The sequence below is a fragment of the Rattus norvegicus genome, chromosome 10 (genome assembly GCF_021556685.1).
Source record: "Rattus norvegicus strain SHRSP/BbbUtx chromosome 10, alternate assembly SHRSP_T2T, whole genome shotgun sequence".
NCBI classification, from domain to species: domain Eukaryota; kingdom Metazoa; phylum Chordata; class Mammalia; order Rodentia; family Muridae; genus Rattus; species Rattus norvegicus.
Genome location: NC_141543.1, coordinates 95,098,089 through 95,123,953, shown reverse-complemented (window position 1 = coordinate 95,123,953; position 25,865 = coordinate 95,098,089). Strand labels below are relative to the sequence as shown.

The following is a 25,865-nucleotide window of genomic DNA, read 5'->3' as shown; positions in this document are numbered from 1 at the left end:
GGAAAGACGGCTTAGTGCTCATGAGTGCAGGTGGACCAGGAGTTCAGATCCCCAGCATCCACATGAGTGTCAGTGGGTGTGGTAGCCTGCTTAGGATCCCAGCCTCTGGGAGGTGGAGATGGTATCCTTAGACCAAGCTGGCTAAGGTATTCTGATCAGCAGAATCAGCAGCTCCTGGTATAGCAAGACTCCGCCTCAATTGTATAAGGTAGAAATCAATGAACAAAGGTCTCTTTACATGTCTGTGCATGCGCATGCACCCCTGCCCCAGATATATACTGTGCCCAGACACATGCATACACAGCACACATGCATATACATGCAAATCAACAGATATACACTGTGCCCTGACACATGCACATACAGCACACATGCATACACAAACAAATTAACAACAAAAGATTTGTCTAAGGATGGATAATTTAAATTGTGATGTGGGTTTGAGATGTGTGTGTGTGTGTGTGTGTGTGTGTGTGTGTGTGTGTGTGTGTTTTCTATTTCATGGATATTTGGGGAAGACATTTCACAATTGAAATGTTGCAGTATTTTGTTATATTGCTTTCTTTTTATAGTGACTTTGCAAGCAATTATCTTTTTCATGGTTTTGTAGATAAGATTATTGGTCTGGGAGCATCCTTTTCGGTTACTATGGAGAAGTGCAGTCTTTTGTAGATAATTTGAAGCAGAGGAGGAAGTAGAGCAGTTAGTTGGCATGGCCTGTTTCTCTGCTTTTTTGTGATCCTTAATTTTCTTTCCTAACTGCCCTTTTTTCTCCACTGCCACACTTCTAAAAATACCATCCTTTATTTGTCTGATTCTTCAACAATAATTGATCTTGGGCCTGAGAGATGGCTCAGTGGATAAGAGCATTGGCCACTCTTCCAGAGGACCCAGGTTTAGTTCCCAATACCCAGGTAGAGGTTTACAACCATCTGTAATCCCAGTTCCAGGGATCTGATGCCCTTTCTGTCCCCCAAAGGCTGTGCATGCATTGCTGCCTGACCATACATAAAGACAAAACATCCATGTACATAAAATTAAACACTTGGGTTGGAAAAATGTTTCAGCTGTCAAAGGCTCAGCTCACAACCAAACATTTATTAAAAAAAGGAAGAAGATCGATGCTGCCTTACGTATGTTCAAGTACATTCTCTGTACCTGGAGTCGTGCATTGCCACAGCCTATGTTTGTTCCTCTATCTTGAGATAGTCTCACCCCACAGTGCTAGCTGGATGGAACTCACCATGTAGACCAGGCTGGCCTCAAACTCACAGAGACTCCCCTGCCTCTCCTTCCTAAGTGCTGGGAGTAAAGTCGTGCACACCACACCTGGCTGAATTGCTTTACCGTTGCGTGATGCTCTGCTTGCCCTGGGGGTGGTTTTGCCCAGGCTTTGTCTGTGATCCCCCCTCCCACCCTCCTTTTCTGAAGTGGGAGCTCCGTATGCTCATCCAACTTCTCAAATGATTCCGTTTTCATGGTGTTCTGGGACCCCTTCCGCCGACTGTGTGTTGTCCTCATTGCTATCACGGGGCCACCGTTATCTCTCAGCCCGGTGAGTTTGAAGCCATTCTCAGATGTAGTAGCTTTAAACTGGATCAAAGACGATAATCTTTGAGAGAAGTTGGTATAAAGTGCCAGCACATTGTTCACCTTTCTCAGAAAAGTGACAGCAAAGAACTAGGAGAGAATCCCAGTGGGAGTGTTTGCCCAGAAACACGCCAATTTACTTTTTTCCCCTGAGTTGGAGGGAAGGCCGGCACTGAGCTTACCTTCAGTGGGCTCTTTGTTCATTGTGGAAGCAAATAAGAGGGCTGAGAAAAGCCGGAGTGAGAACGAAGGCCCTTGGTTTACACAGGGGCACCTGATGGAGAGGGATGCACAGTGAGCTTTCCAGACTAGCCTAAAAGGGTTACCTGGACAGTCTATCTTTAGAAACAGTTTCACAAGCTCTGGGGGAATCTGATTCATGTGACTGTGTTTTTTAACAGCCACCTTTAAACCGTTCTTCTCAGCCACATTTTAGGAAACACTGACAAAAGTGATTCCCTTAACAATCTCACCTGAAGCATAGCATGGCTGGGAAAGTGGACGAGTTAGCGCCAAAGCGAAGTGGGTCAGTGTGAGAGGCCAGGGTTCCCTGTTTGCAGAGACGAAAGCAGCTACCTGGTGAAATATTTAACAAGGCAATGTGCTTGAATGTAGGGCAAGTTTCTAATTTCTTTAAATTTGTGTAAATAGAAGGGCAAGGTATCTTTAATTCTAACCCTTTTTAAAGATTTATTTATTTTTATTTATATAAGTACACTGTAGCTGTCTTCAGACACACCAGAAGAGAGCATTGGATCCCATTACAGATGGTTGTGAGCCACCATATGGGTGCTGGGAATTGAACTTGGGACTTCTGGAAGAGCAGTCAGTGTTCTTAACTGCTAAGACATCCCTCCAGCCCTAAATCTAACTTTTAAAGTGTGTGTGTGTGTGTGTGTGTGTGTGTGTGTGTGTGTGTGTGTCTGCATGATTTTGGGAGTTTGTGTTCATCTACATGCATGCTAGTGTTTCTGGAGGCCAGGGGCATTAGATCTCCTGGAACTGTAGTTCCAAGTAGTTGTAAGTTGCCCTGTGTAGATGCTAGGAACTAAACCCAGGTATATGTTCTTAATTTCTGGGCTGTCTCCAGCCCTTGATTTTAACTTTTTTTTTGGGGGGGGGTTCTTTTTTTTGGAGCTGGGGACCATACCCAGGGCCTTGTGCTTCCTAGGTAAGCGCTCTACCACTGAGCTAAATCCCCAGCCCCGATTTTAACTTTTAATATAGTTGTTTTCTGTTTGAAAAGGTACATGTGGTGGTTTGGTTGCCAGTGCCCCAACATAGGCTCATATATTCCAATGCTTGGTCCCCAGTTGGTGGAACTGTTTGGGGAGGATTAAAAGGTGTGGCCTTGTTGAAGAAGGCATGTCACTGGGGCTAGCCTTGAGGTTTCAAAAGTCCATGTGACTCCTAGTTACCTATCTCTCTGCCTCGTGTTTATGGACCAGAACATAAGCCCTGTCCAGTGCCATAACTGCTTTTCTGCTGCTGTGATGGTCATGGACTCTAACTCTCTGGACCTGTGAGCCCCTAAATGAAATGCTTTCTTCTCTAAGTTGTCTCGGCCATGGTGTCTTCTTATAGCAACAAAAAGTAACCAAAACTGTGTACTGCAAACTTTTCTTAGGTTAAAAAGGGTATCTTGTGGCTGACCCTATGTTACAAAATCAGTTTTCTTCTACTAGAAATGGTCTTCTTGTCTAGAGTCAGATCTTTAGAGAGATGAATCAGGGGACTTCATGGCTCAAACTGTAAGTGAAGTGACTGAGCTGGACTAAGGCAGGTGCGGCAGATGTCTGAAGGACACGTTGGGGCCTGGCCGATGTGGACAGTGTAGAAGCTGCTAGTCAGTGTCAGTGTGATGCAGGTGCGCTTTGGAGAAATGGTATTTCAAGGACTGTGGAGTAGAAGTCCTATCTGTACACTTTATAGGTAAAGGGTCCTTTCTGTGTGAGAGTGTTTTCTGGGAGAATCACCTAGTGAGACTTGTTTATGTTTGCCAGTGTTATACTTTATCAGACTTAAGTCCAACTTCTTTGCCGTGTTTTCTGCCTCTTCGATGATTGAAAGGCCTAAGAGATTCCAAAACTGTTGTTTATAACTTAGTTTTGCCTATAAAAGTCACTTAAGATATATGTTATATATCTGAATGTTTCTGTCTGCATGTAAATCTGTGCACACTGTGCATGCCTAGAGAGCTAGGTGAGGCCATTGGAGTCTCTGGTCCTCTGGAAGAGCAGCCAGTGCTCCAGCATTTGTAAAGTTATCTGAATTAGTATAGTACCACTATAAAGCATTATTTTAAAAAGTTAACACTTGCTTTGCTCTTGTGCGGAACCTTCAGCCACTTTGGGACTGACCATGGTCCTGACCTGGTGGGACGCTGTCCATGGTGCTGACCGCAGTCTCGGACATTGTGACCGCTTGGTTTGCTATTTAGGAGCATGAACTCAAACTAAAATGCATTTAATAACTACAGTTTAGTGATATTTTAATATACTCACTCACAGTTGTCAAGTTGAAGACAGCGCACATATGTTATGTGTTGGACTCTTCAGTTCACAGAGTAGTATCACAATGCACAAAGCCTTATGAAGTATATTTCTCATTCACTATTTTAGCTGCCTTTACTAAGTCAGATCACGTTTTTATTTTAATAAAATTGTTATACAGTGTTCCATGTTGTGAGTTTACCGGACTTTTTCCTTGTTCCTTTACTGATCAGTGTTTCTCAGTGCTTGGCCATTGAAGATGATGCTCTAGCGGGTCTCTCTATAGATTTCTCTTTAGACAAATGTTCAAGAGTGTCTGGGACACATACCTGTAGTGGAATTACTGATACATTCGTTTTCTCAATGTTTCAAACTATAAGCATTTTAACTACATAGAAATCAACTAATCTCTCTTGCTCATAAAAGTTACTAAGCTTTTAACTATGTCCTACAGTTGTCAGGCATTGTGACAAGAAGACAAAATATCAGAGTGGGAGGCAGGAGAGTGTTCTAAAACTTCAGGCCAAAACCTGAATTTATTCTTTCATCTTTAGTACACCTTCCAGCCCTTACTGGGTCTCTGTTATTTTGTTTTTGAATTTTTTAAAATGCCTTTGACCCATTTAAGATGCCAAGTGAAAGTATAAAAATGTGATTTACACAAGTAATTTTGTTCAAAGTTCAGGAAGTCATTTTACACAAATCAAGCGGCTGTAATCTATGAAGTGAGTGTAGAGTAGAACGTGGAGTCTTCCTGACCATCAAGACTTACCCAATCCAGCTTTCCTGATGATGCATGCAACAGTTGAAAGCACGGAGAGAGTAGATGATTTATTTAGGTTCCAGAAGGATCTGTTGATACAGACTAAGAATTCCTTTTAAGAGAACATCTTTGTAAACCACTAAAATCTCAGACATTAATAATGATGAGTCATTTGAAAGCCATACAGTGACTGCTTTGTTTCATTTCTTATTTGACCAGTGTAATTCATAAATGGTTCATACCTCTTGTCCAAAATGAATTTTAAAAATCCATATTTTATATATTTTTAAGATTTACTTTTTGAAACTGGAGAGGTGGCTCAGCACTGAAGAGCTTTTATTGTTCTTGCAGAGGACCTGAGTTTGGGTCCCAGAACCCACTTCTGGCCACTCACAGCTGCCTAGAACCCCAGCTCTAGGGTATCTGATACCTCTGGCCTCTGAGGACACTCGTACACACACCTGATAAGATAAATCTTAAAAGTTTATTTTTCTTCCTTGACAGTTTCATTCATGTGTATAATAAATTTAGTCATTTTTGCCCTTCTAGTGTCCTCTCGTGCCCCTCCCCCTCTCACTGTTCCCAGCAACTCTTCTGCTTTTATGTCTCTGTGTGTGTGTGTGTGTGTGTGTGTGTGTGTGTGTGTGTGTGTGTATGCACGTGCGTGTGTGTATTCGTTCCTGTGCCTATGTCCCCTGAGTTTATTTAGGGCTGTTTGCATTAGTACAGGTGGGAGGTACTTGGCATGGGCAATTCATCCATTGATATACCGCCGTGACACCCTTTCCCCAGATATCAGTAACTGTCCATAGTCCCTCCAGGAAGGGGTGTGGCCTTGTGCACCCTCCCCTCTTCCACCGATGAAAGGCTGACAGGTCCAATCTTATGCAGCTCTTATGTAGATAACAGATTGGTGTGTTCACAAGTTCAAAAGCCGTGTCATGTCTAGAGGCTTTTTTTTTTTTTAACGTTGATTTGGCTCTAGGGATTGAACTCAGGTTTTCGGATCTAGCAGTGAGCACTTGTTAGCCCATTGAACCATCCTGCTAGCCTAGATGCTCTTCTGCAGTGCCCCTCCACATCCCCTGGCTCTGTCCTTCTTTGCACTCTGTCCTCTGAGGAAAAAATCCTAAAGACCATCTTATGTTTAGCTGTGAATGTGTGTGTGGGTTTGTACATGTAAGAGAAGGTGCCAGTGGCCAAGATCCCCTGGAGCTGGGGTTACAGATAGTTGTGAATCACCCAGTATGGGTTGGGAATTGAACTCGAGTCCTCTGAAAAAAGCAGGCAGCCTGGCCGCTTAGCCCCCCTCTCCAGGCCCTTTATCACCCATCTTATGAGTACTATAGAAACACGCATTTTGGGACTGGAAGATAGTCCATTGCAAGGTTGGTTAAAGGCCTTTTCTTGGGGATTTGATCTGTGGACTAGAGTACTGTATGTCTTTTGTGTATACATTTCAGTCATAAGCTCTCTATGGGTTCCTTTGAAATGCAAGGAGAACTTAGATCTTTTAAAACGTGTGAGAGAACATGCTGAGATACTTTTTAGATTTTAAAAAGTTGTTATTATTTTTTATTTGTTTTATTTGTGTGGGTGTTTTGCTTGCATGTATGTCCATGTGCCTGGTGCCCATAGAGGCTGGAAAGGGTTATCAGATCCCCTGAAACTGGAGTTTCATGGCTGTGAACCACCATGTGGGTTCTGGGAATTGAACCTAGGTCCTTTTAGAAGAGCAACATGTGCTCTTAATTGCTAAGATATCTCTCCAGTCACTCTATTGGATTTTTAAACTTTCTAATTACTGTTTAATTGTATGATTACCAAGTATACCTAGCACAAACAGATTAGAATGAGCATGGCTAACCTATGGTAACCAGCAGCTCTAGAGCCAAGGCACTGCTGAAGCAGCCACTGTCAACTGCTCCAAGCACTACCGCTGTACTGTTAGGGGCCTCATCACGAGACACAGTGCATATGTACATTAGCCCTGCTGCAGTGCAGGTTGGCCTCATACTTGCTGGGCGTGACCAAGTTGCCCTGTTAGGGAAAGTCAAATGTAAAAGTAAATTTGAACTTTCCTGGGTGCTTTTTCTCCTCTCCTGGTGCTCTCAGGATTGTATACTTTTGTTTAAAAGTTTGTTTAAAAACCAGCCCTTAAAAATCAGCCTTTTCTTCCTCTGAAAATGCCTCTTTACAATTATTTATTATTGAGAAATTTTCTTTTAATACCCATTTCTATCAATATGATATGTAAACTTTGTATTGTTTAGCTAAGCATTGGGGACTGAATAGTTATATAATATAAAATTGGATATAGTGCTTTAATTTAAGTTTATGACATTATAGCCTTAAAAGCCAGTTTAAAAATCTTCCCAAGGCTTAAGTAGGAAGTTTCTTACTCAGAGCTTTATATATGCTTGTCTTGTGTATTATAGACCAATGGCCTCAGCTCCTGGATACAGGGGTTGTTCAGTAAACACTTGCAGTGTTACAAAGAAGCATATGTTAGAACTTACACTATAGAAACTAGCCCCTGAAAACACTGTTTCTCTTTTTACTTCCTCTTGCTGACCTTCTTAAGGCAAGGAATCTGCCCACCTCTCTTGTGGTAGCACATTCTTAGATTGCTCAAAAATCATCTTTGGTAATCACATGCTGTGCTAAAACCACTGTGGCCACCCACACTGTCACTTAAATGAAGAGGAGGGAGGTGCAGGGACTGTGAAGGGATGCAATTTTCTTTTCTCTCTCTCTCTCTCTCTCTCTCTCTCTCTCTCTCTCTCTCTCTCTCTCTCTCTCTCTCTGCCATGGAGAGATGAGGGGTCAAAGGTGATGGGGGGAGTTTCATTTAATGTTTCTCCTTAACACAGGTGGGTAAGGAAATCCCTGACTATTATTTTTAAGTTTGTGCCTATGTGTTCCTCCAGGGAAGCCCACATGGAGCTCCGGTTTGGTCAAGCGTTGCTGTGGTCCCCCATGTTGAACTCTTTGTAAGTTTTGGTATCTCTGCTTCCTCTCTGCTTTCTCCTAGTCGCCTTGTATTCGTTTGACAAAGCCAAGCAGTGCATCGGCACAATGACCATCGAGATCGACTTCCTGCAGAAAAAGAACATCGACTCCAACCCTTACGACACCGACAAGATGGCTGCCGAGTTCATCCAGCAGTTCAACAACCAGGCCTTCTCAGTGGGACAGCAGGTAGCCAGCCACAACTGCGCTCACTCCTTCCCTTTGTAGGCAACCAGATGCTGATGTCCAGAATTCCGCTTTGGAAGAACTGAGAATGAAAGAATGGAAGGAATTCTTTCTACACACATGTTACGCACACACCTAGTAGGTCTCAATTCTGGTGGGGGGTAGTCTTCGGAGATTTTTAAGAAAATTAAGAATGGAAGAATGAAATTGAAGGTGTGAGTTTGCCGAACCTAAACAAAAGCCTTCACACACAGCTTTGGGAGGCCAAGATGGTTCAGTGGTTAAGAGCACTGGCTGCTCTTCTGCAGGACCCAAGTTCAGTGCCCAGCACTCATTTGGGGCAACTCACAACTGCCTGTACCTCCAGCTTCAGATCCATTGTTCTCTTCTGGCCGGCCTTCAAGGGTACCCACACATGGCACGCATACACACATACGTGAAAAGTTCTCAAAAAAATCTTTGAAATTGTGTTAAGATGTCCTGTACTGTCACAGTAGGTTTTCTCCCTGCAAATTTAGGAACATGGTAGAGATACATAGTCTGAGATGTTTTGTTTTTTCTCATTGTGGGACATGAGATATGTTTCTGGGAAGTCTTTTATGTGACTAGTATGTTTTTGTAGGAAAGCAGATAGCTCAGAAGTCAGTAAGTACTGGCTGAGCAGGCATGAAGACCCGACCCCTAGCACCCAGGCAGAAAGAAAGCGGGAGTGGCGGGATGTTCACACTTGTACTTCATCGCTGGGAAGGCCCCTGGCCAGCTGGTGTAGCCCAAACTGGTGAGCTCCAGGTTCAGTGAGAAAGAAACCCTGGCTCAAGAGCAAGGGGTCTGGGGGAGCAGTATGCCAAGCAATGGAGGAACAGTACTTGAGGTTCCTCTCTGGCTCCTACACACACGTTGTACACACGCACACACACCTAGTAGGTCTCAACTTTTGGTGGGGGTAGTCTTCAGAGATTTTTAAGAAAATTAAGTATACATAACATCAAGTTCATTGTAGGGTCTCTGAAGCTTAGTGTGACTGGAAACGGTCACCAGCCACTGTTCGCCAGTTCTGCCTCTTTTCACACTTCAGTTTCGACCCGATGATTCATATCCTAGGAAAAAACCATTCTGTTAAACATGAAGTGTGCTCAGCCGGTAGAGTGCTTCCCAGCATGCACAAAGCCCGGGCTCTACCGCTCGCCCTAGCACCACAGAAAACCAGGTATGGTGAATGTCTGAGTCCCAGCAGTAGAGGCAGGAAGATCAGGAGTTCAAGGTCATCCATCCTCAGTTACAGAGGAAGTCTGAGACCAGCCAGGGTTACACGAGACCTTGTCTCAAAAGAATTAAAAAGAAAGTGTGAAGCCATACATAATGTATATGGGGGGGGCACCCCGACTCCCAGAGCAGATGTGAGCATCCAGCCGTCTCCAGTAAGCCAGACAGTAAAGTGGTTTGCAAAAATGGGCCACCACCCCTTTTTGCCATTGCAGTTTTTTATTTTAGAAAGTGATTTTATTTTAAATGAATACTACATTTAATTTTTTCTCTTTTAATCTCTAAAATGGTAAATCTCAGTAGATACATTCCATATGAGCCCTTTGGGTCCTCAAAAGTCTAAAAGTAAATAGCAGGACCCTGGGAGCAAAGCGCCCGGCATTCCGAACACCTGCCCTGCCCTTCGGTCTCTGTCTCAGGAGGATAACTGAGAGGGAGGGCAACAGTGGACGGCAAGAGCTATTGGAGTGGACAGGGTTACTTTTATTTCATTTTTCCTGGTAAATCTAGAAGGATAGCAGTCTAAGTATTCGTATATTATGGTATTAAACTTTTGCAGGCAGAACCTGAACTGCTGATATACAGGGACAGAATACAGTGTGTTTTTAAAGAAAGCCTTAAAGTTAGCTGAGTGTGGTGGTGCACACCTTTAATCCAACATGGGGAGGCAAGAAGCAAGCGGATCTCTGTGAGTTCCAGGCCAGCCTGGTCTACAGAAGTGAGACCTTGTCTCAAAAAGAAAGAAACAAACCAAAAAAAAAAAAAAAAAAAAGCAAACAAACTAAGCAAAAAAGAAGGGAAAAAATAAGCATTAGAATTAAAATGAATCTTAGAGGTTTTCCTGTCTGACTTCTCCCAGATGAAGTTTAGTTCCAGAGAAGGTAAATCCTGTGCCCACGGATGCTCAGCTAGGGTCTTACATAAGAGCGAAATAAGTATTTAATGGCATAAAGTATATCGCAGTCACTGGTTTTGGCAAGGCAGATCAGCAGGCAGGAGAGAAGACACTGTTCCTGGTGCTGCAGAACTTTCTAGTAGGAACAGCAGGGGGCGATGCCAAGCCCCTCTGCTCTTAGATGGAAGGAACTCGATGCTGGGCTGAAGCTGCTGCCGTTGCCTTAGATCATCCAGAAGGCTCGTCCATGCCAGCTGGCTGCATTCGTCGACTGCTGTCAGTTGCTGTTGGGTGGGGGTTTCAAATCGTCTTTGTTTTGTTTTGCTTGTTGTTGTTTTTGGCTGTGCTGTATTCTTTTCCATTCCTGGAAACTTTGAGCCTATTTGTATTCAGCTTGTAGGGTTTAACGTTTGACTTTAGATTTAGTACTTAATTAAAACTCTTTGACGTTTGTAATAATTAAAAACCCAATGAAAGACCATGAAAGAAAATGCTTGAAAATAAATATATAACCTATCTGACCACAACCAACGCGCCATTCTTGGTGGTAGTTGTATAGCAGAGTCGGTATTTCCTGTGACAGCTCAACACGTAGAGGAGGCCTAGCTTGTAAAAGGCATTCTGCAGGTCCTTCGTAAATGGACTGTTGGGTTTACAAGGCTCTATGCACTTGTGTGGCTGGCATTTCGTATTTATAGGAAGGGCTGACCCAGCACCGTCATTTACTGTGTCTGAACCCTGATGTATAGTCTGTTTCTGGATCTCAGCTGTCCTGTTTGTTTGCTTTTTGAGACTGGGTCTCTCTATGTAACCTCAACTGTCTGCTCTATAGACCAGACTGGCCTCGATCTTGTAGCTATCCTCCTGCCTTTGCCTCCTGAGGACTGGGATTCAAGGCTGATACCGTCACTGCCCTGCTGGATCTGGGTTTTCTTACAAGTATTTTCCCAAAGTGTTTGTGAGTGTTGACTAAGTCATCACCTGTCATACTGATGCACGAGTTTCCTTTTCCTGTCACTGGGTCTGTGAGTGGTGTGACTATGGAGAAGACCCGAGAAGAGTGGTTTTTCACTCTGGAAAACATTGACGTGGCAGGGAACCATTGTGCCATGAGCTAACCTTCCTCCCATCCCTTCCTTCCACAGCTTGTCTTTAGCTTCAATGATAAGCTCTTTGGATTGCTGGTGAAGGACATCGAAGCCATGGATCCCAGCATCCTGAAGGGAGAGCCTGCGTCAGGTAAAAGGCAGAAGGTGAGCCTTTCTCCTCATCTTTGCTAGGTAATCTTTTTGACATGATGTGTACAGGCTGATATGTTTCCGACTATTCTCCTGTCCTACTGTGTGCTCTCCCTGTGCCCTCCCTGTTGCTGCAGCCTGTGTCGATATGGAAATAGGAATTCAAGTACATCTAACTGCAGATCTACTAGCTGAACACCAGTATCTAGTCTAAGTCAACGGAGACTAACTGTGAAGACGCAGACATTGCCCTGTAGGTGTTTCAGTAAAAAAAAAAGGCCATGTGACTGGTTCTCACGTATACTGCTCTGCGCTACTCTCCCGAGCTCCCTCTGACCTGAGTGGTCTGTGAACCATTCCACCTTGCCACGCTACTTTGCTTTCACTCATAGTTCCCCTGGCGGTTGTTACCACACCAGGCATATACATCTCAATTCCGTGGCGGGCTTGGTGCATCCCACCATTATACCTTCTCTTGAACTCAATTATGTCGACACATGAAAAAACATACCACGCAATAACCCCTGATTCAATTGATAAGATATAATTTGCCCATCTAAACAGCACAAAATCCTGCACACACCCATCCCTTAAACATATTCATAGCCTGTACCTATGCGCAGAGAAGAATCTTAACATCTGCCGCCATGTTCTCCCAGCTCCTTCTCCTTATCCCCTCCCTTCTAAAGCCTCTGTTCCTGCCTCCCTTCCTTCTCGTCCAGTGATAGGCCTCGTTTTTCTTGTCTGCCTTCACCTGCATAATGACATCAACCTACATGTAGGAATTGTAGCAGATAGCTATGAGAAAAGCAAATGTAACTCAGATGACCGGTGGCAACGTTTGCTTTGCACTGAAAGACTTCCTTTCCCCCTCAAATCTAGCCTTGCTTTGAAACATCTATCATGTACTAATTATCACCTTTCTGTTCAGATTGAAGTAGGACTGGTCGTTGGAAACAGTCAAGTTGCATTTGAAAAAGCAGAAAACTCATCACTCAATCTTATTGGTAAGATTTACAGTCTTAGAAAATTTCAAACGAAGTGGCAATGTCTCATATTACTGTGGGATGGGTGGGGGTGGGGGGGAGACCCTTCCCTAAGGCTTGTAGATGCACTGATACAAGAGCTAAAGGCCTCAGCTGTAACAATGGGAAACGCATAGGCACATTTTAATTTTCTTTTCTCATAGCCATACTTAAAAACAATTAACAAGAAGCAATGACGTTTCTCAGTTTGAAATTCTATGATAATTTTAGGCTCACAAATACTTGCGAATGTAGCTCACAGGATCCCAGTAGCCATTGTCCGTTTCCCGTGGACCCCTTGCTGCTGCCCACACTACTGCCTTAGCTTGGATTTCACCGAGGTTTCCATTGTTCCCCTTCTCTCTTCCAGGGTCTCATTCATGCCCATCCCACCCCACATATAGCTTTTCTTCCAACACATTGGGTCTTGTTTACTAGCCTTACTTGGAGATGTTAAGATGTGCTAACTCTAATTTGTGGTTGACACAATTACATTCACGCCTGTCCCGGTAGAATAGAGAAGTTTTTCATTGGCTACACAGCCTTGTCCAAAATTACTTAACTTTGTTTAAATGTAGTTTAGGGGAGTTTTGTTTTGTTTTGTTTTTGGCGGGGGGGGGGGTGTTTTGTCTTTTAGTCAATAATTTACTTACCAGTCTCTATTGCTATTTCTTTTACCTTTCTAGCAAAAGATTGTCTTATTTTCCATTGTGTGTGTCCTTGTGTGAGTATGTGTACTGTGTCCAGGTGTCCTTGGAGGCCACAGGGCGGCGTCAGATCCCCTGGACCTGGTGTTGTGGGTGGTTTGAAGGCTCTCAGCATGCGTGCTGAGAGTCAGGCTAAGGTCCTGTGTAAGAGCAGTGCATGATCTTAACTGCTGAGTCTTTTCACCAGCCCAGACTTGCCTCGAACTTGTAGACCTCTGGCTTCCAGCGCCCTAACATGCTGGGATCAAAGGTGCACGCCACATGCCTACGGACAAGCATAAACTCTTGCTCTAAATTTGATTTTATTTGTATATTATTTCATAATTTATCCTGCATAGTTTGTGTGTTTGAGCATGTGTGGCATAGTACATGTTTGGAGGTCAGAGGACAACTTTCGAGTCAGTTCCACTGTGTGAGCCCCAGGGTTCAAACTCATGCTATTCATCCATAAGAGCCTTAACTTACCACACCAGTAACCCCTAACTTGCTTCTTTTTTTTTTTTTTTTTTGCTTAACATGTTTCAAGCATCTTAACTATATCTCTACAATAGGATTTTAATGCCCTCCCCAAAATTATTTTTATGAAGGCCATCATGTCCTACTACTGACACCGGATATTTTTGATGTGATTTTTCTTGTATTTTACTTTCGTACATCTTTTGTTAAAATACCTTATCCCAAGGCAGGTCTATAACTTTCGTAGGTGTTTTCAAGTTAACTTGAAACAACTTTTCAGTTGGAAAATGAATTTGTATAGTGATTTGGTTTGCAGTAAACTTGACCACAAGATGGCAGTAGAGTATAAGCAAAATATTTTTGATCCTCTAAAGGAAAGCTTTAGTCTACAAAATTCTAACCAGAAAATTACCTGATTTTTTTTTTTTTTTAAAGTGTGGTGTTATCTTCTTTGGCTTTGTAAAAATTGTATTTCCCCCTTTTTCTGTTTAGAGCGTACCATAAGGCATCTTGTTCTTTGTGTCCAAGACAGGCTTGGTTCTCTGGAGTTACTTTAGGTGACAGTCTGACATTTAAATTAAACAGTTTGTATCATGAGAGAATTTGTAGGTTTAATTTTTTCAGTCCTTAGAGTCGTTAGTTTTTTGTTTTTGTATTTTTTTTTTTAATCCCCATGTGACAAGCCACCAGATTCATTCCACATATCTTCATAGGCCCAGGTCTAGGTAAATACATGTATCTCACACACACTAGGAGCTGTGAGCCAGCGCTTGCTGTCAGTGACGCTTCTGGAGCTAGCGGAGTTTACGTGAGACATACAGTGTTTCCATACAACAACTTAGCTAATTTGGTTGGATGAAAGGTTAATGAAAGGGAGTTGTGTGGTAGCCTAGATGAGCTTCAGTTTAGCAGGGTTTGGAAGTTTATTACTGACCCGTAAATGGAGACCAGACGAGATAGGAAAATTGGCCTTAGACTCCTCACCAGACAATCCTTCAAGAGTGTGCCGCCCACCTTTACGTAATAGCTGTGTGTCAGTTCCCTTGAAGTCCAAGGGCATCTGCCCTTTTTATACTCACCCATGGTGTTTTCCTCACCAAATTTGATTCCATTTGTTTGACACAGGCAAGGCTAAAACCAAGGAAAATCGCCAGTCTATCATCAATCCCGACTGGAACTTTGAGAAAATGGGGATCGGCGGTCTGGATAAGGAGTTTTCAGATATTTTCCGACGAGCATTTGCTTCTCGGGTGTTCCCTCCGGAGATCGTGGAACAAATGGGTGAGTTTCTGACCAAGCCTTGTGCTCCTAAGGAAGCGCACACATGATGAGAAGCTCTTCTCGATAGTTTTGAAATGACTTTTCAAATCCACCCAAGTATTTCTAATTTTAACTCTTGACACCCCCCCCCCAAAAAAAACCCACAAACAATTAAGTTTCACGAGAAAGTCAAAGTATTTACTCTTGTGGGAGAAATAATAGAAATGGCACTTACAGTTGCCCCATTGTGTTTGTTTAGGTTACGTTGTTTCTCTGTGGGCATTTTAGAAATGGTCCCTCATTCTGAAGACCCACGTTGGGTCAGGTTTACCTGCCAAACACTCACTATCCATCCGGCTGAGGACATTGCTCGGATGCTGACTGCCACGTCCTGTTATGCTGCCTTACGGTCCCAGTCAGCACCTCTTCTTGTCCAGTAAATGGATACTTGGCAAGGTTTTTAATTAGATAAGTCTGCTCCCCAGAGACAAATGCAGGAGACATATGGGAGTCTCCATACTGCATGTGAAGAAATATTCACTCTCTCCATTTGTCAGTCTTCTCTTGACGGTTTATTTAATTTATCTGTGTGAAGTGATTTTCTTCGCCCAGTGGAAGTACTGTCAGGGCTATTTTCAAATCAGTATCATTGGTTGGATTGGAGTGTGAGCCGAAGAGTATCTGAGACAGGAATTTATAATAGCTTCTTGCAGACTGAGTGTGAAAACAGGATCCAAAAAGCTGGAAGAATACAAATGTACTGCCCCCCTCCCACCCCTGTTCTTTCTCTTTAAATTGCTACCGGGAGATAAGAGTGTATTTATCATGGTGGACTAGAGCTGCTTTGGGGGCAGGAAGCGCCGGTTGCATTAGCCTAGCCATGTCAGTCGCTTTTCTGGCCCGTGGCTCACTTCGGTGAATTACAAGCACAGCACACACCTGTTCCCTGGGTAAAGGTCGAGTTTAGAATTGGATTAAGACAAAATGACAGAGACCCTCATCACCTGAGTTTTATACACTTTGAAATGGCAGTGACATACTTCTTATCTGGAAGATACAAAGGCCAAATCCATTAAAAAAAAAAAAAAAGCAGACTCCAATTCGGAAAGTTGGAAGAAATGTAGCTGTTCACTGCCCGATAAGGTGTATTTTGAGGTTCAGTAAATCCCTAAGGTGTTTTGATCAAGACTTGGAAATGTTATTTAAATATATTTTAGGTAAAAACGGAGTCAATGGGCTGATTCTAAATGTTGAATGTTGCACATAATTCTTGTGGGGGATTTTTACCGGTCTCAGGGCTGAGCCCTGGGAGCAGGAAAGGATTCTGTGTCTTTCACTGTTTGGGGGTCCAGCCAGCCTGCAGGAAAACAGCTGCTCAGGAAGCCGCCATGCGGCCACCAAGCCACCTCCCAGCCGCAACTAAATCAGGCAGGTTTGATGTTTGCCCCGATTTGATCTGTCTTCGTCTTAGAAGAAATGAACTGTCGTAGACGAAGTGTGAGTGTTGCTGTCCAAAGCCTTTTTTATGGCTTTGTTGTTCGTTAGTTTTTTACTACACTTACACTATTTTAAGACCAAAAAGATAAAAGTTTTATCCTTTTAAAAGTTCCCCGAGTGATTGTGTCCCACCAAGGAGCGCGTGCTGTACGTTTAGTAGCAGCCTGCTGTAAAGGTACCTGAACTTCCAGCTGAACTAACAGCAAAACAACAAACAACAAAAACAGCGAAACTCTGCTGCTTTCCTTGTTTTAAAGGAGGTGCCCGAGTATCCCTTTCTAAAAAAAGGGTTTGCTGTCTGGGAAAGAACTATCTTTCTGTAGATATCATTTCTTAAGGTTCTCTTTTTTCTTTAAATTTTGGGGGGATTAATAGAGCATTGCATTGCCCTCCAGGAGGAATTTGGTCACACACTTATCATTTGGCTTGGTATAGGCGACAAGCTCTACATGAGAATCCAATATACACTTGGGCTTGGACGAAAGGCTGAGAAACAACCAGGCCAAATATGAACGAAATCACGCGTGTTCACTTAAATCACACGTGTTACTTAGCCATGCTTTATGACCCTTCCCATGCTGGGCGGGAATGAGATTGACTGGTTGTTTTTCACTCTTTGTTCACTAAGTAGAGTTAATGATGTATGTTGTGGGTCTAATAACTAGACAGTGTACGCTGAGGTAAGTCAATCGAGTGAGAAAATATTTAGAAAATAATTTCTGTAGATTATTGTAGCTGGAAACTTTATTTTAGGCTCAACAGATGGTCTCTCCTGTGACGTCTGGAATTATACTTACATTAAAATAAGAATGTTAATTGGATTTGCATGTATATTTCTAATTTAGAAAGTGAGATAACCCCCCCACCCCCCGTCATTGTGTCTATGAGACTGGTCACATCTTTGGGTAACTTATATCTTTCACTTGGTTGTAAAATTTCATATTTTCTTCTAAAAACTGCAAATAGAGATTAGAATATTGTGACAAGGGTGACAAAAGGGTTTAAGCAGAGACACAGTTATGGGTAGACCTAGAGAACAGGTGAGGTCGTATTCCTGCAGACAACTCTCCCTGATCCCATGCTAGCGTCATTGTCTTCAGGTATTTTCAAATGCATGGTATATACCTTCCTGCTTTTAAATATACTTTTTTAGAGAACTAAAACTAAGGAAATTCTAGCTGGGCTTGGTGGCACTTGCCTTTAATCCCAGCACTCTGGAGGCAGAGGCAAGCAGATGGCTCTCTGAGTTTGAGGCTAGTCTGGTCTATAAAATGAGTTCCAGAACAGCCAGGGCTCTGATACATAGAGAAAGCCTGTTTCAACAATAACAACAACAACAACAACAACAATACACACACACACACACACACACAGAGACACACACACACACACACACACACACACACACACACACACACACGAAATCCTTAAGTTCTTTCTACCCTGGATAACAGCGCCACCATTTGTACCAACACAGCAGTGTGTAGCTTAGAAGGTCGTGTTGGAAGGTGACTTGAGTGAGCTTGGTAGCTAATGGCTGCTGCCCTTGAGCATTCTCAGATGTCCTGTTCAGACATTTACTGTGCTTACCCCTTATGCGCAGTTTTGTGAGGAATAGTCGGGATGGATAAATGAGTGATGAATCACCTCACTTCTCATTGTAGCTCTTATGTTGGCAACGGGTGTTTCTACAAAGAAACTTCATTTTCAGCACCCCTGGCAATAACCTCATAAATGTTAGAGCCAAAGAACAAATTTTTAAGAGCACTGGAATATCAGCTAGCAAGTCACTCAGCGGCTTTGAACAGCATCCCGGGAGTAGGTTTACAGCTCCCCGTGGAGAGGGGCTGTGTCTTGAGAGCCAGGGAAAAGGTGAAGGGACACAGAGTCACTTCTGACCCACTCTTTGAATCTGTTGTTTTTGTCTCCCTTTCCCTGTCCCTCCCTGACTAAGTCCATTTCCAACCTTCATGCCTAAGAATTCTTTTGAAATTCAGGAGGAAAGCAGCTCTCTCCTCTGGAGGCTATAAGGGGCCTTTCAGTCACACCCAGAGTCTCTCGAATGCTAAGAACACCCTGAGTAAGCCATAGGGGAAGAAAGGGCTCTGAGCTCTGTGAGCGCCATGTTGTGGAGAAGGGAGTTCTCTCTAAGATTAACATAAACACTGACAGTCTGGGAATGCATTTCACACCCCCACTCAGGAGGAGAGGTTGCAATTTAAATGGGGGTTAAGACATCTCTTCGAACTCCCGGGCTCTGTAAACGGAGCCCTGAGGCTAAAGAGCTTATCTGAAATTTGAAAAAAGGGGAGGGAAAAAAAATGAAGGTTTCTGACATTCATCTTTTTTTCCTTGTATTAGTCATAACTTGCTTTTCAGCTATATTTTAGGTTTTGGATGCCAACCTGACATCTGTTCAAGTCTGCCTGTAATTTATTAGCAGAGGAAGAGAAAGCAGTTGCTCACCATGGGGAGACGCAGGCCTCTCTCCCAGCCTTTGGGCTGGATTTAAGGAATGCAAGACTTACTAATTCTCACTTCAGGTCAGGATCAGTAGAAAGATTTTCATTCGTTCTTTTTCTAACTCAAAGAAAATAGTTTATGATCCTGCAACTCCACCGTCTCTTCTGCAGGATAGAGGCAAGGGGTATGTGCTTGACACAGGACACCTAGAGGTAAGGCAGCCTTGTGCAGGTAGAAATGTGTTTTACCCTGGATTTCTTTCTCATTGTTTGCCTCCCCTGCCCACTCCTTTCTGATCTCCCTTCTTCCTTTCCTTTTCTAGCCCAGGCTGGCCTGGAAATCACTGTGCAGCACCGACTGGCCTCACATGTGAGCCACCTGCCTCAGTCTGCCGAGTGCCAGAATTAGAGACACGGAACACAACACCTAGTCCCACTGCTTTTTAACGTTTATATCACATTTACCCTTGAATAGGAATAATGTAGCTGCGTCTGTATCTCGAGACCGCATGCCGAGTCAGGCAGTGTTTTAAAGTTTATAAGCAGACTTTTGAAAAGTCCGTCTTTGGGCGGTGCAGTCAGCTGGTAGAGTACATAGTGGATCAGATTTCCTGGGAACATTGGCGTTGCCAATAACTGGGTCATTAGAGCTAAAGTGTAATCTCTGGAGTATGCAGCTCTGTGAGAGAAGGCTAGACCGGCGTGCCATCAAGTCCCAGGTTCAATCCCCAATAGTAACAAGCAACCAGACAAGCTAGCAAACAAACCTCCAAAAACGTTTAAAAGATGACCCGACTGTGCCCCAGGAAAGAAATGACAAGGGGAGCTGTGGGGCACAGCACCGTAAAATACAGACATGAATAACAAAACATGCCAGCCGGGCATGGTGGCACACGCCTTTGGGAGGCAGAGGCAGGTGGATCTCTGAATTCAAGGCCAGCCTGATTTACAGAACAAGTTCTAGGACAGCCAGGGCTACACAGAGAAAACCCTGTCTCAAAACAAAACAAAGTAAAACAAATAAATGTAATATAAAAGACCCACTGAATAGGAAGAAAATGTTTGCTTCTGTAAGGGGTGAAGACCAAACAGAAACCTTGTTTCTTTTCTGTTTCTCTGTGTATTTTGAGCACGTACTTTTTTTTTTTTTTTTTTTTTTTTTTTTAATACAAGGTGTCTCTTTATAGTCCTGGCTGTCTAAGAACTCACTCTGTAAACCAGGCTGGCCTTGAACTCTCAGAGATCTGTCTGTTTCATCTCTCCTGAGAGCGGGAATTAAAAGATGTACCGCCATACCCAGCCCTGGTCTGTGTTTTTTATTAGTTTGTTTAAGATTGTACAGTTTTAAAACAAGCAAATAGATACCAGCACAGGCTGTCTTCAGGTGAGATATTAGCTCAGGCTATCTCTTAGGATGACCCTTAGAACAGAAAGACATCTGGCATAGGTCTGTCCCTTGGCCTTCACAAAGCTCAAAGGGTTCCAGGCCCAGATTCCCTGATGGCTGAGTGGCAGGGGGCAGGCAAGATACCTGTCCTACTCCACTGACGGGAGAAAGGGTTTCTTGATAGGTAATAATGTCCTGTCAACTCTGTTCTCAGTAGTTCCCACATAGTGATGGGTGTACTCCTGTGTCTTCTCTCCAAATGGGCAAACAAATATTTTTGTGGAGGCCTTTAGGTGTCTGGCTAAGAAACACGAGAGAGGAAAGAGTAGAAGAAGGATGACTTGGGAGAGCAGAATTTCTGACAACTGCAAAACCACATCCAAATTTATCTTCAGGAATCAGAAGCCTCTTGAGGAATCAGCGCCCCCTGACCCTGCAGTGAAACAGTGCCTCTTCTGTCTTATGGCTGCCGCCACTGAGTGCTAGCACTTGTGAATCAGGAGACCCTGTTCTAAATGCTTGGCTTGTGTTTTATACATTAACGTGTTTAATTCTCACAACAACCTTGTGAGGTGTCTCCTGTATTGTTCCCATTTTATGGAGCAAGAAACCAAGGCTCAGGGAGAGAAGTAAAGGAGTTAATCCAAGACACCCAGTAAACAGTAGGAGCAGCTTTGAGCCCAGCATGGCCTCAGTTCATGCCCTTGACCTCTTTATTGTTCTTCTTTAATGAAAGCCCACTATCAGAAACCACTGGAGTGGGTCTTCTTGAACCCAGTGTGGAGGCGTCCGCCTTTGAATTAGCCACAGCTGTTTTAGCCCTGGCATCATTAATCTGCTGGACCAGAGAACCACTTAGCACAGAAGCCAGCTGCCCTGCGCACTGTAAACAGCTCTTTCTAGCAATCCCATATGTTCAGGTTGTCACGAACTGGACCCATAAAGACTGCAATGCTTAATGTCTAAAACCACTTCCTAAAAACTGGTGTTTTTAGCACCAGTTGTACCACAACACAGGAAGCAATTGCTAGGTTGTCTTAAGGAAACAGTCAACCTAGAGGCAAAACGTAGCCAAGTTAAAGGGCCACTTAAAAGTTAACAGACCCTGTTAAAGACTGCCAAAGCCAGCATGTGATTAAGTCCCAACCAAGTGGTGAAGACGGTAAGTCACCAGGAACCTAGGCAGGTTTACTATGGAGAGAGACTTGAGGGAGTGGCCTTGGACAGCAGAGGGTCAGCATTGCTGCCCATACAGGGAATCTCACTAAGCAAGATAGCAAATGGGAAGCTCAGAGCTTGTATCAGACCTGGTGTTGGGAGCAATATTGAGATTCAAAAGGTCAAGTTGAAGATGGGTTGTGAAAGTCTGTGAGTTGTGTGACTTTCTGTTCCTAACATAACCTTCCAATAGTCTGGTCACTTCCTCTGCGCTGTTGATGTACTTGAAAACTAGCTGCTCTGTCGTTCTTTTGTTATTGTTGTTTTTTGTTTTTGTTTTGGGGGTTATTGTTTTGTTTTGCTTTGCTTGAGACAGGGTTTCTCTGTGTAGCCCTGGCTGTCCTGGGACTCACTCTGTAGACCAGGCTGGCCTTGAACTCAGAGCTCCACCTGCCTCTCCCAGATGCCATGATTAAAGGTGTGCACAGCCACCCTCCCAGCTTGCTCTGTCAGTCTTAACATACTGTAATTGTATCACACTCCTAAGGCAGGCTTTCCCAGCCTTTGCCTTGCCAGGACTTGAGGATGGCTAATTCTTGGCTGTAAGGAGCCTGCCCTGGGGATCACACATCATAGGATGTTTAGCAGCATCTCTCCTCTGAGAGTCTTTCCTTACCTGCCCCACCTGCATCCCATGTACGTTATATAATGTCTCTCCTGGCTGGCAGAATCAGCCTCTTCATAGTCAGTGCTCAAAGGCTTTGAAGGCCGTAGCCATACTGGCCTGAGTTGTCCACATCCGGCTGTTTGGAGTATAGTCTGCCGGCTGTACTAGGGACCACTATACAGGTTCACGATTAGATAATTTGTTCATTCTTTTTCTAAAGAATTATCTACTTTATGTGTGAGTGATCCATCTGCATGTACACCTGCCGGCCAGCAGAGGGCTTCAGATCCCATTACAGATGGTTGTGAGCCACCATGTGGAAGCTGGGAATTGAACTCAGGACCTCTGGAAGAGCAGCCAGTTCTCTTAACCGCTGAGCCATCTCTCCAGCCCCTTATTTTTTTATTTTTAAGACAGTGTTTAACTGTGTAGCCTTGGCTGTCTTGGAACTCATTCTGTAGACCAAGCTGGTTGTGAACTCACAGAAATCTGCTGCCTCTACCTCCCCCACCCCCACCCAGTGCTGGGATTAAAGGTGTGTGCCACCACCCGTGGTGACCCAAGATAAACACTGAGAGACCAAGAGTAAGCATCTAGAAATACTTATGGCAACTTAACATCGCCATGATGTCTCAAGTTGTATTTTATAAGAGTATTGTAATAGGTTGAAAGTTTTAAAAGAAATTAGTAGACCACAGGTAGTTTAGGTGGTCCAAGAAACACGGGCATGTGTAAGTAAACATTTATCAGGTGAACAAGATGACCGAACAAATGATTTTAATGGGAAGTCATCTGAGCCCCTTAGGGTAACTGTCACGTTTTCCTGTGTGACAAGATCACTGGAAAGGACTGCTGAATGCCTGGGAGACCGGTGGCTGCTGGTCTCTAGTTGTGTGGTGTGCAGAGCCTCGCCTGAAGCAGCACTCACTCACGGGAATGGAAAGGGAAACAGCTGGGAGGCTTGGGAAGACCAGGCAGGCAGGCAGCACTTGGTGATTAAACCGTGGATGTCCGTCTTGGAAGTGACACTCGGACCTTGTGAGAATCTGTGGGAATAAGGAAGTCACAAGGATCTAGATATGGGGCAGTGGGAAGCTGCCATCACACATCTTCTCAACACTAAAAAGAACAGGAAGCTGAGCTGGAGAAGAACTGACAGCCTCATCGGGCCAGCGTCAGTCTGCACACACCCAGGAGTAAGCATGCAGTGGCACTGTCACATCCTTAACTTGGCTTCTCTCACCTCCCTGCCTCCCCTTTTCCATCCTTCCTGTCCCTTAAGATGGGGGAGAGGGGAGTGTGTGTGGGGTGGGGGCTCAGGAGTCTGTCTTCGATCTCTCTTCTTTGTGTTTTCCCTAAGATGGATCCTGTCCACTTCCTAATATCTTGATGCTATTTACTCCTTTTTTAAAGATTTATTATATATGAGCACACTGTAGCTGTCTTCAGACACACCAGAAGAGGGCATCGGATCCCATTACAGATGGTTGTGAGCCACCATGTGGTTGCTGGGAATTGAACTCAGGACCTCTGGAAGAGCAGTCAGTGCTCTTAACCACTGAGCCATCTCCCCAGCCTGCTATTAACTCTTAAATATGTGGATTCTTTCCATCCCATTTTAGAGCCCAGGTTCTCACAGATCTAACCTGTCGGTTATGTCACCATCATTCAACTCCTGTCGCTGCAGCCTTCCTTCCCCAGCATACTTTCACCGTTGAGATGTAGTTTTCCTGATAGCTTGAAGCTGGGACCCCCTCTTCAGCTCCCTCCTTTGCCTCAGTCCATTTGCAGTCCAGTCATAAAGCAGGCCTTCCTTCAGGACCCCTGAACCGCTGCTCTTCTCTAATCCATTCTCCACACGGGAACTGGAGCCCGGTTGGGTTTTTTTTTTTTTTTTTTAAATAAAAGGGCAAGTCCGATCCTGTCACCCACTGCTTCAAACTCCTTAGCAGCGCCCATAACTCCTTGCACAGTTTACAAGCCCTGAGTGTTCTGGCAGCTGCCAAACTTCCCTGCCTCATCTGGGCCCGCACCCCTCCCCCACACGCTGGGTGCCAGCCAGAGCGAGCATCTAATTTGCTGTGCTGCCGTCTCTTTCCTCTATCTTGGGGCATGTTTTGACCATCGCTTCTTGACATCAATTCTTGTTCATCCTTCAGGCCTCGGCTTTGATCTGGCTTCCTGCAGACTTCTCTGGCTCTAACGTGCTTCCTGTGTATCCCTCGTGTTCCTTTATGCGCTGCTGTGTTGTGTTACGTACGGTTGCCCGTTACCACACAAGTGTACGTTTTCCAGAAGTGAATAAATGCCAATAGCCTGATTAATCCAGACTAAGCAGAACACTTATACTCCTGCTCTCCCCTCAACATGCTCCCAGTCCCTGTGGGAAAAACACCACATCTGTATATCCTGGAGCAGTCATACATAAAACACAGGCGCACCGAACCAGGTCCGTGAAGGCCATGTGGGTAAAGCACACATATATAGGAAGAGTGGTGCTGAACCCTGTGTGTTGCAAGTCAGAGTAGATGGGACAGCTCTGCTTCCCTATCAAGTCTGAAGGGGTCCTCTTTACCTCTGCTTTGCTCTAGGGAATACGTCTTGGATTGGTTCCAGGTGGGTCCGATTCTAGAAACGTCAGTGGGGCAGGTTTTCCTAGGCACCGCTCAGCTGCTATCGATCTCTTTGCTGATGGCTCTTGATGTGTGTGGGTGTTAGAAGAACAGAGTTCAAGTGTCAAAGCAGGGGTGGAAGAGGGCACAGCACCCACTGCCCGTACGCATTTGCGTGCATCTTTTTTTTTTAACCTAATAATGTATTTTTTCCATGATAAAATATGGATAGCATTTTATTCTTTAAAAAAGGATAAATCGCACTTGAAAATTGTGTGTATGCATGCCCTTGGGTACCACAGAAGGTTGGCTTAGTCTTCCTTTACCACTTGTCACTTGTGTGACCCCAGACTGGGGATGCTTCAGGGCACTAGCCCCCCAACTCTCCGAGCCCTGCGCCCTTACCCACAAAAGCATTTCTTGGTCGGCTCACTGTCAGGGTAGCATTAACGTGAAAAGTTTCTCACCTGCACCTTGCCCACACTCCACGGGCTGTACTTGCTCTAACACTGCCAAGCACTGTAGCTCTGTAAAGGGCAAAAATGTACAAGCCGATCCCTTTGATCGGAGCTGAGGTGTTTCCTTTTCATCTTAAACTTTCCCTGCTATTGAGAAAAGTTAACACCGGGATTATCTTTTAGGCTGTTTTGTAATTACCCATTCTGAATAGTGTTTGTTGATGCGTAGTCAAGGGGACACTTGGCGATCCTCTTCTGTTTGGGAACTCAAACCTGGGCTGATTCGGATTTGCTCTTTGTCACATTCCATCAGAGGATGACAAATGTGCCACGGCTGCTATAAATCTTGTGGGTTCCTCTGTATGTGACACACTGAGCTAGGAAAGGACCGGCAGGCTGCTAGGTACAGTAGAGAATGCAGCGCTGGGGAAAGGGAAGCAGAAGAAAGAGTAGTCACGGTATCAAATGTTACCTGGAATTTAGCTGCTAACTCAGAGTATCGCCTCAATTCAGTAAGAAGTTCTCCGGGTTTCATACAGTTTGTTATTAGAGCAATCTACCTTGAATTTGATCCATGCAACCCACATGTTAGCAGGAGAGAACCAACTTCAGCAGTCTCCTGTCACTGCCATGTGTGCTTGCAAGTGCACACGCGGGCGCGCGCGCGCGCGCACACACACACACACACACACACACACACACACACACACACACGCGCGCGCACCTAAGAAGCATTA

At 44.3% G+C, this 25,865-nt stretch overlaps 1 protein-coding gene across 2 annotated transcripts in view; it reads left to right on the top strand.

Moving 5' to 3' along the window:
* Nsf (N-ethylmaleimide sensitive factor, vesicle fusing ATPase) overlaps positions 1 to 25,865 on the top strand; it is a 128,556-nt gene that overhangs the window by 27,298 nt on the left and 75,393 nt on the right. For both annotated transcript variants that reach the window (XR_015630948.1, NM_021748.2), the window contains 4 exon segments: positions 7,880 to 8,046; positions 11,347 to 11,454; positions 12,371 to 12,446; positions 14,753 to 14,908. Coding sequence is in view for 1 of the 2 variants with exons in the window: in NM_021748.2 (NP_068516.2) it covers positions 7,880 to 8,046; positions 11,347 to 11,454; positions 12,371 to 12,446; positions 14,753 to 14,908 (507 nt within the window). In the remaining variant the exon portion in view is untranslated.